At 46.0% G+C, this 17,754-nt stretch overlaps 1 protein-coding gene across 4 annotated transcripts in view; it reads right to left on the minus strand.

The window, feature by feature from the left end:
* HMGCL (3-hydroxy-3-methylglutaryl-CoA lyase) overlaps window positions 1-17,754 on the minus strand; it is a 29,197-nt gene that overhangs the window by 3,570 nt on the left and 7,873 nt on the right. For all 4 annotated transcript variants that reach the window (XM_056572970.1, XM_056572971.1, XM_056572972.1 and 1 more), the window contains 2 exons: window positions 6,781-6,876; window positions 5,600-5,748 (listed from right to left, as the gene is read on the minus strand). In XM_056572970.1, the coding sequence (XP_056428945.1) occupies window positions 5,600-5,748; window positions 6,781-6,876 (245 nt within the window). The remainder of the gene's footprint in view (window positions 1-5,599; window positions 5,749-6,780; window positions 6,877-17,754) is intronic.

Here is a 17,754-nt window from a genome sequence, read left to right on the forward strand (position 1 = left end):
CCTTTTCACGTTCCGTGAGGGGTGTAGTTTCCAAAATGGGGTCACATATGGGTATTTATTGTTTTGCATTTATGTCAGAACCGCTGTAAAATCAGCCACCCCTGTGCAAATCACCAATTTAGACCTCAAATGTACATAGTGCGCTCTTACTCCTGAGCCATGTTGTGCGCACGCAGATCACTTTACACCCACATATGGGGTATTTCTGTTCCATGTGCATGCTGAGAGTTGTTGCTAAGCAGCAGGAGGTGAACAGGCCTCACCTCCTGCTGTATCCTGCCGCCGAGACTGCCGCCGCAGCTTCCGCCACTCCTGCTGCTCCTGTCCCCGCACCAGAAGGGACCCCCGCCGGACCAGGGAGAGGTAAGAGACCACCGCCGGCCCTGATTGCCGCCCAGCAGGGTCGTGATTGTTCGGTCGTTCCAACCGATCAATCACGTGATCGTTAGGTGGCACCCGTGCCACCTCACTCCTGCTGGGACAGCCCCGGACAGCCCCATTCCCCCTTTTTTCGGGGTCACCATAGACCCAATTGACCCGGAATCGCTGCAAATCGCCGGTCCGAACCGACATGGGGGGGGGGTGTCAGGACCCCCCCAGAGGTTTGCACATGGGGGCCTGCTGATAGATATCAGCAGGCATCCCGATGCGGCGACCGAAATTCCCACGGGCGTACTGGTACGCCCTGTGTCCTTAAGTACCAGGACATCAGGGTGTACCTGTACACCCTATGTCCTTAGGGGGTTAACATAGTGGTACATTTTCGTCGTTACTTGCATACTTTCTTGGTGAAAAATCCGCAAATTTCATGAAAATTTTGAATATGTAGCATTTTTCTAACTTTGAAGCTCTCTGCTTGTGTGGAAAATAGACATTTCAAATAAATTATATATTGATTCACATATACAATATGTCTACTTTATGTTGGCATCATAAAGTTGACATGTTCTTACTTTTGGAAGACATCAGAGGGCTTCAAAGTTCAGCAGCAATTTTCCAATTTTTCATGAAAATTTCGGAATTTTTCAGGGACCAGTTCAGCTTTGAAGTGCATTTGAGGGGCTTTCATGTTAGAAATACCGTATATCCCGGCGTATAAGACAAATTTTTTACCCCGAATTTTCTTCTGAAAAGTCGGGGGTCGTCTTATACGTCGGGTATTGAGGTCCGGGATAGGAAAACTTCTGATTATCTGCCCGGGCTGGCTCCTGTGTGTGGCTGCAGGCGGGGGCCGGCCAGAGCAAGTAAAAACTAATACTGTATACTAAAAACAAGGGTGCCTCCAGCTGCTGTGAAACTACAACTCACGGCAAAGGCTGTCCGGGCATGCTGGGAGTTGTAGGTTTACAACAGCTGGAGGCCCCCTGGTTTTTAGTATACAGTATTAGTTTTTACCTGCTCTGGCCGGCCCCCGTCTGCAGCCACACACGGGAGCCGGCCCGGGCAGATAATCATAGGTATTCCTATGCCGGACATCCCTGTGTCCCGAAAAATCTTTTCGGGACATAAGGATGTCCGCCGGTCACTTACCATTCCCCGGCAGTGCGTGTCCTCCTGCGACCCTCCTTCGGTCCTCCTGTGGTCCGGTCCTCCGTCTCTATGGTTGTACGCATGGGACGTCAGTGACGTCACGTGCCTACAACCATAGAGGCAGAGGAGCGAAGGACCAGGAGGACCGCATGACAACGCGCGCCGACCGGGGCCTGGTGAGTGATCGGCCGTGCTATCTTAAGTGATCCGGTCACCGCTCCCCGGTCCGGCACCTGCTGCTATGGTCCATAGGCCATAGCAGTAGATGGTGACCCGGGCCGGAGGCAGGGGTGATCGGAACACTGTGGGGGCAGTACAGACATACAGCCTGCAGCCATACACTGTATGTGGCTGGAAGCTGTATGTCTGTTGGGGGGGAGCTGCCAATCTAATGTGGGGGGAGCTGCCTACTAATGTGGGGGAACTGCTGACCACAAATGTGGGGGAACTGCTGACCACAAATGTGGGGGGAGCTGCCTACAAATGTGGGGGGAGCTGCCTACAAATGTGGGGGAACTGCCTACTATTGTGGGGGAAATGCTGACCTAATGTGGGGGAATTGCCTACAAATGTGGGGGGAGCTGCCTACTATTGTGGGGGGAGCTGCTGGCCTAATGTGGGGGGAGCTGCCTACAAATGTGGGGGGAGCTGCCTACTATTGTGGGGGAAATGCTGGCCTAATGTGGACGAATTGCCTACAAATGTGGGGGGAGCTGCCTACTATTGTGGGGGAACTGCTGACCTAATGTGGGGGGATCTGCCTACAAATGTGGGGGAGCTGCCTACTATTGTGGGGGAACTGCTACTAATGTGGGGGAGCTGCCTACTAATGTAGGGGAACTGCTGACCTAATGTGGGGTAACTCCCGACCTATTGTGGGGGAGCTGCCTACTATTGTGGGGGAACTGCCGACCTAATGTGGGGGAACTGCCAACCTAATGTGGGGGAACTGCCAACCTAATGTGGGGGAACTGCCAACTTAATGTGGGGGGAACTATACTGCCTACCTAATGTGGGGGGGAACTATACTGCCTACCTAATGTGGGGGGGAACTACAAGGTACGGTACATCGCGGTAGGAGGGGTAGTCTTATATGGAGAGTATATCCCAAACTCTATATTTTGACTGTAAAAGTTGGGGGTCGTCTTATACGCCAAGTCGTCTTATACGCCGGCATATACGGTACCCCATAAATTACCCCATTATAAAAACTGCACCCCCTCAAAAGTATTAAAAATGACATTCAGAAAGTTTGTTAACCCTTTAGGTGTTTCACAGGAATAGCAGCAAAGTGAAGGAGAAAATTCTAAATCTTCATTTACACTCGCATGTTCTTGTAGAGCCATTTTTTGAATTTTTACAAGGGGTAAAAGGAGAGAAATCCTCCCAAAATTTGTTTTTTCATTTTCCCATCTATCTTTAACAAAAATTTGTTAAACACCTGTGGGGTGTTAAGGCTCTCTATACCCCTTGTTACATTCCGTGAGGAATGTATTTTCCAAAATGGGGTCACATGTGGGTATTAATTTTTTTGCGTTTATGTCTGTACCACTGTACAATCAGCCCCCCCTGGGAAAAACCCCAATTTAGGCTTCAAATGTACATAGTGCGCCCTCACTCCTGAGCCTTGTTGTGCGCCCGCAGAGCATTTTACGGCCACATATGGGGTATTTCCGTACTCATGAGAAATTGCGTTACAAATTTTGGGGGTCTTTTTTTCCTTTTACCTCTTGTGAAAATAAAAAGTAATTTTTTACACTAACAGGCTGGTGTAGACCCCAACTTTCCTTTTCATAAGGGTTAAAAGGAATAAAAGCCCCCCAAAATTTGTAAAGCAATTGCTCCCGAGTACGGAAATACCCCATATGTGGCCCTAAACTGTTTCCTTGAATACGACAGGGCTCCGAAGTGAGAGAGCGCCATACGAATTTGAGGACTAAATTAGGGATTGCATAGGGGTGGACATAGGGGTATTCTACTCCATTGATTCCCAAACAGGGTGCCTCCAGCTGTTGTAAAAACTCCCAGCATTCCTGGACAGTCAGTGGCTGTCTGGAAATGCTGGGACTTGTGGTTTTGCAACAGCTGGAGGCTCCATTTTGGAAACACTGCCGTACGATACGTTTAACTTTTGAAACTTTTTTTTTTGTACAATGGGAAAAGAAGGGAGATTTTTTTATTTATTAGGAAATGGGCTTTTAATTAAAATGTTTTAATATTATTTCATTGTACACCTTTTAAGTCCACATAAGAGTCACATCATTAGAGTGTCGATCTGGCGGCTGGACCCTCCGTCGCCATTTTAGCTCATTGGACCCCCATGATGAGCACCACTGAGCACCCGACATATGTCATTTATCCCTTAAGATTGATTATGGCATCTAAAGGGTTCATGATAGGCAGCAGCGGAATCGCTGCTACTTGTAATTTAGCGGTAAGTGTCTGGTTCCTGATACAGTCATTCACCGCTAAAAAAGCAAGCGCAGCTCCTGCACTCTCTTCATAGGCATGTAACAATCTACAGCGTACAGCTAAGCCCTTAGGGTTGTTAATGGGAACCAATAAGCAGATTTTAGCATATCTAATGCTCGACAATGTGTTATATATGGTAAAATCGTTATCTTCCCCATCCCCGGGGGACGTTTGTGCCCCCAGGGATGGTGAAGATATGAAGTGCCCCCCCCCGGCAAGTTAGTCTAAGTCCCTGCCCAGGGACTTTATAACTTCATATGTTCACCATCCCTGGGGGCACAAACCCCCCGGGATGGTAAGAATAACGATTTTAGCATATATAACGCGTTGTCAAGCGTTATATTTATGTGCTAAAATCTGCTGATTGGTTCCCTTTAAGGCTATGGACACCTCTAAAAAGCTTTTTTTTATTTATTTTTGCTTAATACATGTTATGGTACAAATAACATTTTCTCCATGGGGGTTTATCAAAAATGCTGCTTACTTTGAATGGTACAGCCTCTTCCATCTGCTGTGCAAACTCTATTTTCTCTTTATACTTGTACACAAATATATGATGTTTATAATTCTCCCCTGCAGACTGCCATTAATCTGCTCTCCTATGTTACTTCAGCATGTGTGAGCTGCCCCCCCCCCCCCCCCAAGTACCATCTGAGCTGGTGTGTTAACCCCTCCTCCCTGCTTCTATCTCTTACACTGAGAGAGCAGAAAGTACTTTGGACTAATCTTTCACTGTGTAGCAGCTAAATGGTAGGAAATCTCGAATGAAGACTAATTATGAAGTTGGTTAATTTTGCATTCAGAAAAAAATCAACAATTAAAAAATCAGTGCAAAGCTTTCATTAGCCTTTTATAGTCCCAGAAAACTCCTTACATATGATAAAGATCACATCACAGTATGGAGACTTCCAGGAGGCTGGTCTCAGGAATAAGGCAATGACTGTGATAGCCTTTAATCTGTGAATGGAGACAACACCAGGTCTCTCTCCTATCTCTATTCATATCAAGTTTTCAGATTCCCCACATCTACTACAATATATACATATATAGAAATATTGGGTAGTAAATGTAAACAGCACATATATTTTACAATGTTGAATGACTACAGGCTTTCGGCATAGTAAACTCAATTTTATAAAATGGAAATTTCACTTTACACAGTTCTTAAATAACAGAAATAATTAATGTCGGCCACAATGAGGTACAGAAAATATAGTTAAAGGAGTAGTCCAGCGAAAAACAACTTATCCCCTATCGACAGAATAGGGAATAAGTGTCTGGTCGCGGGAGTCCATCCGCTGGGATCCCCCTCCACGATCTCCTGCCCGGCGCCCCGGCCCTCTGAGACACTACAGATGGCACGCGCTCCGTTAATTCTATGGGAGAGCTGGAGATGCCCGAGTACAGCACTCTGGTCTCTTTGGCGCTCCCATAGAAATTAATGGAGCATGTGCTGTCTGTAGCTTGCACACTGGGCAGGAGATCGCAGGGGGTCTCAAGATACTTATCCCCTATACTGTGGATAGGGGATAAATTGCTTTTTCCGCTTGACTATTCCTTTAATTTAGCATCCTCATATAAAGTGAGGGAGTCTTACCCTCGTACAGGTATATTGGCTTCTTTTGCTGCCTCTGTAACTGCCTGGAATCTCTGTAAACTTTCTTCTATAGTGCAGTTAATATTCTTCTTACTGAAAAGCTCAGAAGCTGCACCAAATATGGCTACTTCTTTGGCCCCACATTCAACCTGAAGAAGAGGAACGATGATAAACTAAGCAATGTACTGTACAACACTACTGCAGAAAACTGAATATTACTTAATAATCTGCAAATGTGAAGCATTTAGTGAGCCAGGAAATCAAAATTATGCACATTACTGAATGAAAAACAATACCAACATTTTCAAATCTATTGTTAAAGGGGTACTCAGCCCCTGGCATCTTATCCCCTATCCAAAGGATAGGGGATAAGATGTTAGATCGCCGGGGTCCCGCTGCTGGGGACCCCGGGGATCGCCGCTGCGGCCCCCGCCATCATTACTGCACAGAGCGAGTTCGCTCTGTGCGTAATGACGGCGATACAGGGGCCGGAGCAGCGTGACATCATGGCTCCGCCCCTCATGACATCACGGCCCATCCCCTCAATGCAAGTCTATGGCAGGGGGCGTGACGACCACCATGCCCCCTCCCATATACTTGTGTTGACGGGGCGGGCCGTGACGTCACGAGGGGCGAAGCCGTGACGTAACGATGCTCCGGCCCCTGTATTGCCCGTCATTACGTGCAGAGCGATCTCGCTCTGCGCAGTAATGATAGCGGGGTGCTGCAGCAGCGATCCCCGGGGTCCCCAGCAGCGGGACCCCGGCAATCTGACATCTTATCCCCTATCCTTTGGATAGGGGATAAGATGTCTAGGGGCAGAGTACCCCTTTAAAGGGTTATCCCAAGCAAAACTGAAAGATGCCATAATAAGAATATAAAAAGAGCAGAAGTGGCTGTCTGAATATCTCTCTTTGTGGCACTTGAGCAGTCTGAAATGCTTGTGTCATGTATCATCCGAACAGGTCTTGAGACATGCCTTAAATATCATTCGAGCAGAAATATTCAGTTAATATTAGATAAACAAAGAGACGTTTGGGCTGCTATAAGAAGTGACAAAGAATTTATAACCTTATTGTGTCTTCATTGTAAATAAATGCATGGAAACACAGACAGGAAAAAAGCCTAGACCTAATGTTCTTCAATTTAATACAGCAAGTTAAAAAAATAAAAGAACATACCGCCTTCTGGAATCCTGTGAGATTTGGGGTCAAAACAGGGTAGCTGACATTGGGGAACTTCTTTATTCCATGCATTATACTTATATGATCTGCCATCTAAGTGAGAGAGAAGTTAACCATTTAATACAATTGTATTTCAGTACTGTGGCCATAAATAAGTCTACCTCCAGTTAGGGCTCATTCACATCACATTTAGGGGATCTGGCTGGAGAATTTAAAAACCGGCCAATGCTGTATCCCTGCCATATGCGGTTTTGTTGCCGGACTGAAGATTTTGGTATGCCGCAGTTTCAGTCCGGCAACAAAACTGGAAACGGTCCAAAAATTAGCTGACAGGAGTCACTAGCTGACTCTGTCCGACACATTCAAAAGAAAAGGGGTGCAGCATGGGTCTGGCAATGATACCCAAAACGTGAATGCACGCTTATACACATGCTTACTAGCTTACTATAAACTTTGTAATGTAAAGCTCCAGCAGCAGACGGGCCCTGAGAAATATCTCAGACGTTTGACTGACACCAGCGACAAAACCGGATCTAAGTTCAACCTTATATAGTCCCTCACACACGCAGAAACCTCCACTCCCAAATATCTAAATTGAGTAACTGTTTGCAACCCATGAGGAAGAGACAAAATGGGGTTCACTGCCATCGACAGTGGCTTCAGGGAAGACTTAGCCCAATAACCTTGAGACCAGAGAAGGAACTAAATTTGTCTAAGAGAACAAACAAGGCCACCAGGGAACCCTGGACATCAGCCAAATAAACCAGTGTGTCATCTGCGTACATGCACAAAGAAACAAGGAGCCTCCAAGGAGGTGGCAGACATCAAGAGGCACTGGACACACTCAGAGGGTAAAATCCACTTTAATCACCCATCATGCAATGCTTTGCACAGATTATCTGCTTCATCAGGCATCAATGCCTGATGAAGCAGATAATCTGTGAAACGCATTGCATGATGGGTGATTAAAGTGGATTTTACCCTCTGAGTGTGTCCAGCACCTCTTGATGTCCGCCACCTCCTTGGAGGCTCCTTGTTTCTTTGTGAATCTGTTCTAAGGTGTACCGGCTGCCGGCATACTTACACACAAGCCCTTTTCCATTGTTACACTTGGCGAGTGTAACATCCTGGGTGAGCATTGTAATTACCTCTGTTCACCCTTGTTTTTAGTGGTAATGCGCTAGGTAGCGCCCTCTCTATTCCCATCTGCGTACATGGATACTTACTTTCTCCTCTAGGGAACCCCTACGTACCCCCTGTATACAAGAGGACGATTGGATGGCCGCCACTAGCAGTTCTACTGCCAGGGCAAATAAAAAGGGAGACAGCCCTGCCACGTACCCCTACCCAGCTGGAAAGACTCCGAGACCTCCAGATTGGTTCGTACCCTGGCTAGAGGGCTATCATATAGCAAGCGTACCCACGCCCGAAATAGTGGACCAAACCGAAGGACCCCTAGGACACCCCGAAGATACACCCATTTCACAGAGTCAAAAGCCTTATACACATCTAGGCTAACTACATATCCCCCAGAGGCAACCTCTTCTGCAGAGGCTATATTAAGATGCAAGTGCTTGACATTAACCCCTTAAGGGCCAGGCCATTTTACACCTTAAGGACCAGAGCGTTTTTTGCACATCTGACCACTGTCACTTTAAACATTAATAACTCTGGAATGCTTTTACTTATCATTCTGATTCCGAGAATGTTTTTTTTTGTGACATATTCTACTTTAACATAGTGGTAAAATTTTATGGTAACTTGCATCCTTTCTTGGTGAAAAATCCCCAAATTTGATGAAAAAAATGAAAATTTTGCATTTTTCTAACTTTGAAGCACTCTGCTTGTAAGGAAAATGGATATTCCAAATATTTTTTTTTTTGTTCACATATACCAGAGGGCTTCAAAGTTCAGCAGCAATTTTGACATTTTTCACAAAATTTTTAAATTCACTATTTTTCAGTGACCAGTTCAGTTTTGAAGTGGATTTGAAGGGTCTTCATCTTAGAAATACCCCACAAATGATCCCATTATAAAAACTGCACCCCCCAAAGTATTCAAAAAGACATTCAGTAAGTGTTTTAACCCTTTAGGTGTTTCACAGGAATAGCAGCAAAGTGAAGGAGAAAATTCAAAATCTTCATTTTTTACACTTGCATGTTCTTGTAGACCCAATTTTAGAATTTTTGTAAGGGGCAAAAAGGAGAAAATTTTTACTTGTATTTGAAACCCAATTTCTCTCGAGTAAGGACATACCTCATATGTCTAGGTTAATTGTTCGGCGGGCGCAGTAGAGGGCTCAGAAGGGAAGGAGCGACAAATGGTTTTGGGGGGGGCATGTCACCTTTAGGAAGCCCCTATGGTGCCAGGACAGCAAAAAAAAAAAAAAAAAAAAACACATGGCATAACATTTTGGAAACTAGACCCCTCGGGAAACATAACAAGGGGTAATGTGAACCTTAATACCCCACAGGTGATTCACGACTTTTGCATATGTAAAAAAAAATATATATATATTTTTTACCTAAAATGCTTGGTTTCCCAAAAATTTTACATTTTTAAAAAGGGTAATAGCAGAAAATACCCCCCAAAATTTGAAGCCCGATTTCTTCCGATTCAGAAAACACCCCATATGGGGGTGAAAAGTGCTCTGCTGGCGCACTACAGGTCTCAGAAGAGAAGGAGTCACATTTGGCTTTTTGAAAGCAAATTTTGCTCTGGGGGCATGCCGCATTTAGGAAGCCCCTATGGTGCCAGAACAGCAAAAAAAAAAAAAAAAAAAACACATGGCATACCATTTTGGAAACTAGACCCATCGGGGAACATAACAAGGGGTAATGTGAACCTTAACCCTTTAAGGACCCAGCCAATTTTCACTGTAGGACCCGGCCATTTTTTGCACATCTGACCACTGTCACTTTAAGCATTAATAACTCTGGAATGCTTTTAGTTATGATTCTGATTCCGAGACTGTTTTTTCGTGACATATTCTACTTTACGTTAGTGGTAAAATTTTGTCGATACTTTCATCGTTTCTTGGTGAAAAATTCCAAAATTTGATGAAAAAATTGAAAATTTAGCATTTTTTTTACTTTGAAGCTCTCTGCTTATAAGGAAAATTAATATGCCAAATAAATTATATATTGATTCACATATACAACATGTCTACTTTATGACTGCATCATAACGTTGACAAGTTTTTACTTTTGGAAGACACCAGAGGGCTTCAAAGTTCAGCAGCAATTTTCCAATTTTTCAAAAAATGTTCTAAATCAAAATTTTTCAGGGACCAGTTCCGTTTTGAAGTGGATTTGAAGGGTCTTCATATTAGAAATACCCCACAAATTACCCAATTATAAAAACTGCACCCCTCAAAGTATTCAAAATGACATTCAAAAGGTTTGTTAACCCTTTAGGTGTTTCACAGGAATAGCAGCAAATTGAAGGAGAGAATTCAAAATCTTCATTTTTTACACTGGCATGTTCTTGTAGACCCAGTTTTTGAATTTTTACAAGGGGTAAAAGGAGAGAAATCTTCCTAAAATGTGTAGCCCAATTTCTCTCGAGTAAGGAAATACCTCATATGTGTATGTCAAGTGTACGGCGGGTGCAGTAGAGGGCTCAGAAGGGAAGGAGCAACAATGGGATTTTGGAGAGTGAGTTTTTCTGAAATGGTTTTTGTGGGGCATGTCGCATTTAGGAAGCCCCTATGGTGCCAGAACAGCAAAAAAAAAAAAAAAACACATGGCATACTATTTTAGAAACTAGACCCCTCAAGGAACACATCAAGGGGTACAGTGAGCCTTAAAACCTCACAGGTGTTTGACGACTTTTTGCTAAAGTCGGATGTGTAAATGAAAAAAAATAATTTTTTTTTACTAAATTGCTGGTTCTCCCCCACATTTTATATTTTTACAAGGGGTAATAGGAGAAAATGTCCCCCAAAATTTGTAACCCCATTTCTTCTGAGTATGGAAATACCAAAAGTGTGGACATCAAGTGATCTGCTGGCGCACTACAATGCTCAGAAGAGAAGCTTTTGAAGACAGAATTTGGTTGGAATAGAAGTCGGGGGCCATGTGCATTTACAAAGCCCCCCCGTGGTGCCAGAATAGTGGACCCCCCCCCACGTGACCCCATTTTGGAAACTACACCACCCACAGAATTTAATAAGGGGTGCAGTGAGTATTTACACCCCACTGGAGTTTGACAGATCTTTGGAACAGTGGGCTGTGCAAACAAAAAAATTACATTTTTCATTTTCACGGACCACTGTTCCAAAAATCTGTCAGACACCTGTGGGGCGTAAATGCTCACTGTACCCCTTATTACATTACGTGAGGGGTGTAGTTTCCAAAATTGGGTCATATGTGGGGGGTTCCATTGTTCTGGCTCTATGGGGGCTTTGTAAACACACGTAGCCTTCAATGCCGGACAAATTTTATCTTCAAATTCCCAATGGTGCTCCTTCTCTTCTGAGCATTGTAGTTCGCCAGCAGAGCACTTTACATCCACATATGGGGTATTTTCTTACTCAGAAAAAATGGGGTTACAAATTTTGAGGGGCTTTTTTCCTATGTTTCCTTGTGAAAATGAAAAATTTTGGGTAACACCAGCATTTTTGTGAAATTTTTTTTTTTTTTTCATTTTTCCATCCAAATTCATCAAACACCTGTGGGGTGTAAAGGCTCACTATACCCCTTGTTACTTTCCGTGAGGGGTGTAGTTTCCAAAATGGGGTCACATGTGGGTATTTATTTTTTTGCGTTTATGTCAGAACCGCTGTAAAATCAGCCACCCCTGTGCAAATCACCAATTTAGGCCTCAAATGTACATAGTGCGCTCTAACTCTTGAGCCATGTTATGCGCCCGCAGAGCATTTTACGCCCACATATGGGGTTACAAATTTTGGGGGTCTTTTTTTCCTTTTAACACTTGTGAAAATAAAAAGTAAAGGACAACACCAGCATGTTAGTGTAAAATTTTAATTTTTTTTACACTGACAGGCTGGTGTAGCCCCCAACTTTTCCTTTTCATAAGGGGTAAAAGGATAAAAAGCCCCCCAAAATTTGTAACACAATTTCTCCCGAGTACGGAGATACCCCATATGTGGCCCTAAACTGTTTCCTTGAAATACGACAGGGCTCTGAAGTGAGAGAGTGCCATGCGCATTTGAGGACTAAATTAGGGATTGCATAGGGGTGGACATAGGGGTATTCTACGCCAGTGATTCCCAAACAGGGTGCCTCCAGCTGTTGCTAAACTCCCAGCATGCATGGACAGTCAGTGGCTGTCCGGAAATGCTGGGAGTTGTTGTTTTGCAACAGCTGGAGGCTCCGTTTTGGAAACACTGCCGTACAATACATTTTTCATTTTTATTGGTCGGACAGTGTAAGGGGGTGTATATGTAGTGTTTTACCCTTTATTATGTGTTAGTGTAGTGTAGTGTTTTTAGGGTACAGTCACACTGGCGGGTTACAGTGAGCTTCCCGCTAAAAATTTGCGCTGCGGCGAAAAATTTGCCGCAGCTCATACTTGAAGCAGGAAACTTACTGTAAACCCGCCCGTGTGAATGTACCCTGTACGTTCACATGGGGGGGGCAAACCTCCAGCTGTTTCAAAACTACAACTCCCAGTATGTACTGACAGACCGTGCATGATGGGAGTTGTAGTTTTGAAACAGCTGGAGGCACACTGGTTGGAAAACCTTCAGTTAGGTTCTGTTACCTAACTCAGTATTTTCCAACCAGTGTGCCTCCAGCTGTTGCAAAACTACAACTCCCAGCATGTACTGATCGCCGAAGGGCATGCTGGGAGATCTAGTTATGCAACAGCTGGAGGGATCACAACTACAACTCCCAGCATGCCGAGACAGCTGTTTCGGCATGCTGGGATTTGCAGTTTTGCAACATCTGGAGGGCTACAGATAGAGATCACTGCACTGTGATCTCCAAACTGTGGACCTCCAGATGTTGCAAAACTACAAATTCCAGCATGCACAGACAGCAAATAGCTATGTGGGCATGCGGGGAGTTATAGTTTTGCAAGATCTAGAGTGCTACAGTATAGAGATCACTGTGCAGTGGTCTCGAAACTGTAGACCTCCAGCTGTTGCAAAACTGCATCTCCCACCATGCCCAGCAGCTGTCTGGGCATGCTGGGAGTTGTAGTTTTGCAACATCTGGAGGGCTACAGTCTCAGACTGTAGCCTTCTAGATGTTGCTAGGCAACTTACCGGCTTCCGTCGGATCCAGGGAGCCGTCCTCTTCTGCCGATCCGGTCCCACAGATTCCACCGACGGGTAAGTGGATCTTCGGCGTTCGGTCCCCGTCATTTCCCCGTACTGCCCCGCCTATTGTGGGTGGGCAGAACGGGGAAAATGAAAGTAAACCCCCCCGCCCCTAATCTGCTATTGGTGGTCGCGTTTAGACCACCAATAGCAGAGATAGGAGGGGTGGCAACCCTGCCACCTCACTCCTATCGCTACAGGGGGATCGTGGGTGTCTTAGACAACCACGATCCCCCTTCTATTCCGGGTCACCGGGTCACCATAGACCCGAATGACCCGGAATCGGCGCAAATCGCAAGTGTGAATTCACTTGCAATTTGCGCCGATCGGCGAAATGGGGGGGTCTGATGACCCCCCTGGGCATTTGCACGGGGTGCCTGCTGATAGATATCAGCAGTCACCCCGGCCCGGTCCCCGCCCGGCGCGCGGCGGGGACCGAAATTCCCACATTTGCATAGGGGTGGACATAGGGGTATTCTACGCCAGTGATTCCCAAACAGGGTGCCTCCAGCTGTTGTAAAACTCCCAGCATGCCTGGACAGTCAGTGGCTATCTGGCAATACTGGGAGTAGTTGTTTTGCAACAGTTGGAGGCTCCGTTTTGGAAACAGTGGCGTACCAGACGTTTTTCATTTTTATTGGGGAGGGGGGCTGTGTAGGGGTATGTGTATATGTAGTGTTTTTTACTTTTTATTTTATTGTGTGTTAGTGTAGTGTTTTTGGGTACAGTCGCACGGGCAGGGGTTCACAGTAGTTTCTCGCTGGCAGTTTGAGCTGCGGTAGAAAATTTGCCGCAGCTCAAACTTGCAGCCGGATACTTATGTAAACCTCCGCCCATGTGAGTGTACCCTGTACATTCACATTGGGGGGGGGGGGGGGAGAAACATCCAGCTATTGCAAAACTACAACTCCCAGCATGTATGGTCTATCAGTGCATGCTGGGAGCTGTAGTTTTGCAACAGCTGGAGGCACACTGGTTGTGAAACACCGAGTTTGGTAACAAACTCAGTGTTTTGCAACCAGTGTGCCTTCAGCTGTTGCAAAAGCTACAACCCCCAGCATGTACGGACAGCGGAAGGGCATGCTGGAACTTGTAGTTATGCAACAGCTGGAGGCATTCTACTTTGGCTGGGGATTGTAGTTATGCAACAGCTGGAGACACACTGGTTTGCTACTTAACTCAGTGTTTCACAACCAGTGTGCCTTCAGCTGTTGCAAAACTACAACTCTCAGCAGTCACAGACAGCCAACGTACATGCTGGGAGTAGTTATGCAACCAGCAGATGCACCACTACAACTCCCAGCATGCACTTTAGCTGATTGTGCAAGCTGGGAGTTGTAGTTATACAACAGCTGAAGGTACACTTTTCCATAGAAAAATGTGCGTCCAGCTGTTGCAAAACTATAAGTCCCAGCATGCTCCTTTTTGCATGCTGGGAGCTGTTGCTAAGCAACAGCAGGAGGCTGTCAATTACCTTCAACTGCTGCTCTGCTGCAGGTCAGTCCCTCGCCGCCGCCACTCCTGGGGCCCCGATCCCAACACTGACGCCGGGGATTGGGGTCCCCAGCTCCCGAGGTCTTCTTCCTGCACCCGATCACGTCCTTCGGAAGAGGGGCGGAGCGGGTTGCGGGAGTGACACCTGCAGCAGGTGTCCTGATTGGTCGGCCGGTAAACCGGCAGACGAATCAGGGCGATCTCACCCCTGCTGGCTATGGCTGTTCTGGGCCTTCAGAGACGGCCCCGATCAGCCAGTAATTCCGGGTCACTGGAGACCCGATTGACCCGGAATCCGCCACAGATCGCTGGGCTGAATTGTTCAGCGATCTACGGCCATCGCCGACATGGCGGGTCATCATGACCCCCCTGGGCGATATGCCGCGATGCCTGCTGATCAATTTCAGCAGGCATCGGGCACCGGCTCCCCTCCGGCTAGCGGCGGGGGGCCGGGAATGGACAGGACGTACTCCTACGTCCTCGGTCCTTAAGGACTCTGAAACGGGGGCGTAGGAGTAGGTCCATTGTCCTTAAGGGGTTAATATCTGTGGCTCTCCCTGGCATAAAGCCCATCTGGTCAGGGAACAGCATGGCATAGCGATATCCCGTAGTGCGGAGTCGAAGGCGCACCTCAGTGAACTTGATACTTTGTTTACGTAACTCCACTGAGAAGTCTGGGTAAAAGGCAACTCTACTGTCATTATAGTGCACATCCCCTTTTATGCGTACAGCTCGCAGGATTGCATCCTGATCTCTGAAGTGTAGCAATTTTGCAAGAAACGGTCTATGAGGAGCTCCATGAGGGTCTGCCCGGCACCCTATGCCCCCTCTCCACAGTGAAGTATGGTGAGAAAGTGTCAACCGGCAGGATCTCCTTCAACCACAACTCCAGAAACGCCACAGGGTCTGACCCCTCTGCCTTCTCCGGAAGTCTCACCAGGCAAATAATATTGCGCCTAAGAGATTTTCCATGTCATCAGCACGGTCCAGGACAGTTTTCAACTATAGAATCCCAGCATTCCACCTCCTCCCTATGTTTGCGCAGTTTTTGTGTCTCATGACGAAGGACCACGAACTCCTGTAACAACTCATGCTCCTTAGCGATCATAGGAGTCTGGCAAGTGGTAAAGGCTGCAAGCAACTCCGTAAACTTCTGATCCACCAATGCAGCAGTACATGTAGCATGGTGCGGGAGCAGCACCGCTCGGGGCTAGGAGAGCCAGCAAACAGCGAAGGAGTCAGTTCAGGTGACTCCCGTGCCATCTCCTCCGAAGGTATAGAGAATTGGCTAAGGGCCTTGGCAGCGTGAGCAGAGACCTTGGAAGCCAAAGGCGTGGCAAGACAGTAGTCCCTTCTTGAGTGCCCCCTTGCCTGAGAGTGCGCCTCATCAAAAGAGGCCTCATCCTCCGAGGATTGTCTGGCAGCCTCAGCAGCATGTTTAGACTTCTTGGACCTGCCCCGCGGACCACCCAAAGTTGCAATGCTTGGTAAGTGGAACAGTCCAGTAAGTATAAGCACCGCACCACAAGTCCCAGCAGGAGACAGGCAGTAGAGGAGAAGTAATGCAACGGCACCCCGCAGGCACCAGGAGATACAGCACCACAAGCTCCAGCAGTGTACACCGCCTGTGTATGAGATGTAGAAGGGCGGTACCACAGCAGGCCCCAGGAACCGAAGCAGTAAGTACAGTACTATAAGTCCCAGCAGCTCACACAGTCTGGAGATGAGATGTAGAGGAGCAGCACTATAGCAGGCACCAAAGACAGAGTAATGCAGGCAAGCACAAGTACCAGCAGCTCCACTAGCCACATATTACTATGGAATTACATAGCTTAACCAACACATATCTAATGTTGTTATATTTTGTATTGTCATATTTATTTCATTGAATAAAAGTAACAGATAATTTACAACGTATAAGGAACAGATTTAAACGGCACAGTCAATGGCGTACATTCCTAAGTCCAAGATAGCGTATTTTTGGTCACTTTTTATACCCTCCAAAAAAATCGAATAAACAGCGATCAAAAAGTTAGATCAAAACAAAAATGTTACCGATAAAAACTTCAGATCACGGCGCAAAAAAATGAGCCCTCACACTACCCCGTATGGGGAAAAATAAAAAAGTTATAGGGGTTAGAAGATGACACTTTTAAACGTATTAATTTTCGTGCATGTAGTTATGATTTTTTTCAGAAGTACGACAATATCCAACCTATATAAGTAGGGTATCATTTTAATCGTATGGGCCTACAGAATAAAGAGGTGTAATTTTTACCAAAAAATGCACTGCGTAGAAACAGAAGCCCCCAAAATTACAAAATTGCATTTTTTTCTTCAATTTTGTCGCACAAGGATTTTTTGTTTGGTTTTGCCCAAAATTTTTGGGTAAAATGACTGATGTCATTACAAAGTAGAATTGGTGGCGCAAAAAATAAGCCATCACATGCATTTTTAGGTGCAAAATTGAAAGGGTTACGATTTTTAAAAAATTAAGGAGAAAAAACTAGAGTGCAAAAATGGAAAAACGCTATGTCCTTAAGGGGTTAAGCAGTTCCTATTGTGCTCCTCCACTGCTGAGCCTCTCGCATTACTTCCAAGAACTGAGCATATATGACCACGCAGAAAAAGCTGAACTACAGGCCATAACCCTAGGTGATCAGCGATAAACATCACATTCATAGCTTTTCATTGTTGTGGCTGTGTCTCGTACTGGACAGAGCTCACTTCCATTCAAGTGTATGAGACTGAGCTATATGTAGTACCAGGAGAAGCCACTACAAAACGTTCAGAGTTGTCCCTGGTAATGAAGAGGATGGGGACGAAGAGCTCCTTTAAAGGAGATGTCCGGTGCTCACTTTTCTTATTTTATCCGTTCCTGGCTGAAAAATAAAAGAAAACAAATTTTCTCTTACCTGCCTAGGCTCCCCCGGTGCTTCAGTACAGGTGTTCGGTCCCCGGGCTGTATTCTTCTTACTTCCTGTTAGCCCGGCACGTCACACGGAGCTTCAGCCTATCACCGGCTGCAGCGATGTGCCGCCTCGGCCAGAGATAGGCTGAAGCTCCGTGTGACGTGCCGGGCTAACAGGAAGTAAGAAGAATACAGCCCGGGGACCGAACACCTGTACTGAAGCACCGGGGGAGCCTAGGCAGGTAAGAGAAAATTTGTTTTCTTTTATTTTTCAGCC

The sequence above is a fragment of the Hyla sarda genome, chromosome 4 (genome assembly GCF_029499605.1).
Source record: "Hyla sarda isolate aHylSar1 chromosome 4, aHylSar1.hap1, whole genome shotgun sequence".
NCBI classification, from domain to species: domain Eukaryota; kingdom Metazoa; phylum Chordata; class Amphibia; order Anura; family Hylidae; genus Hyla; species Hyla sarda.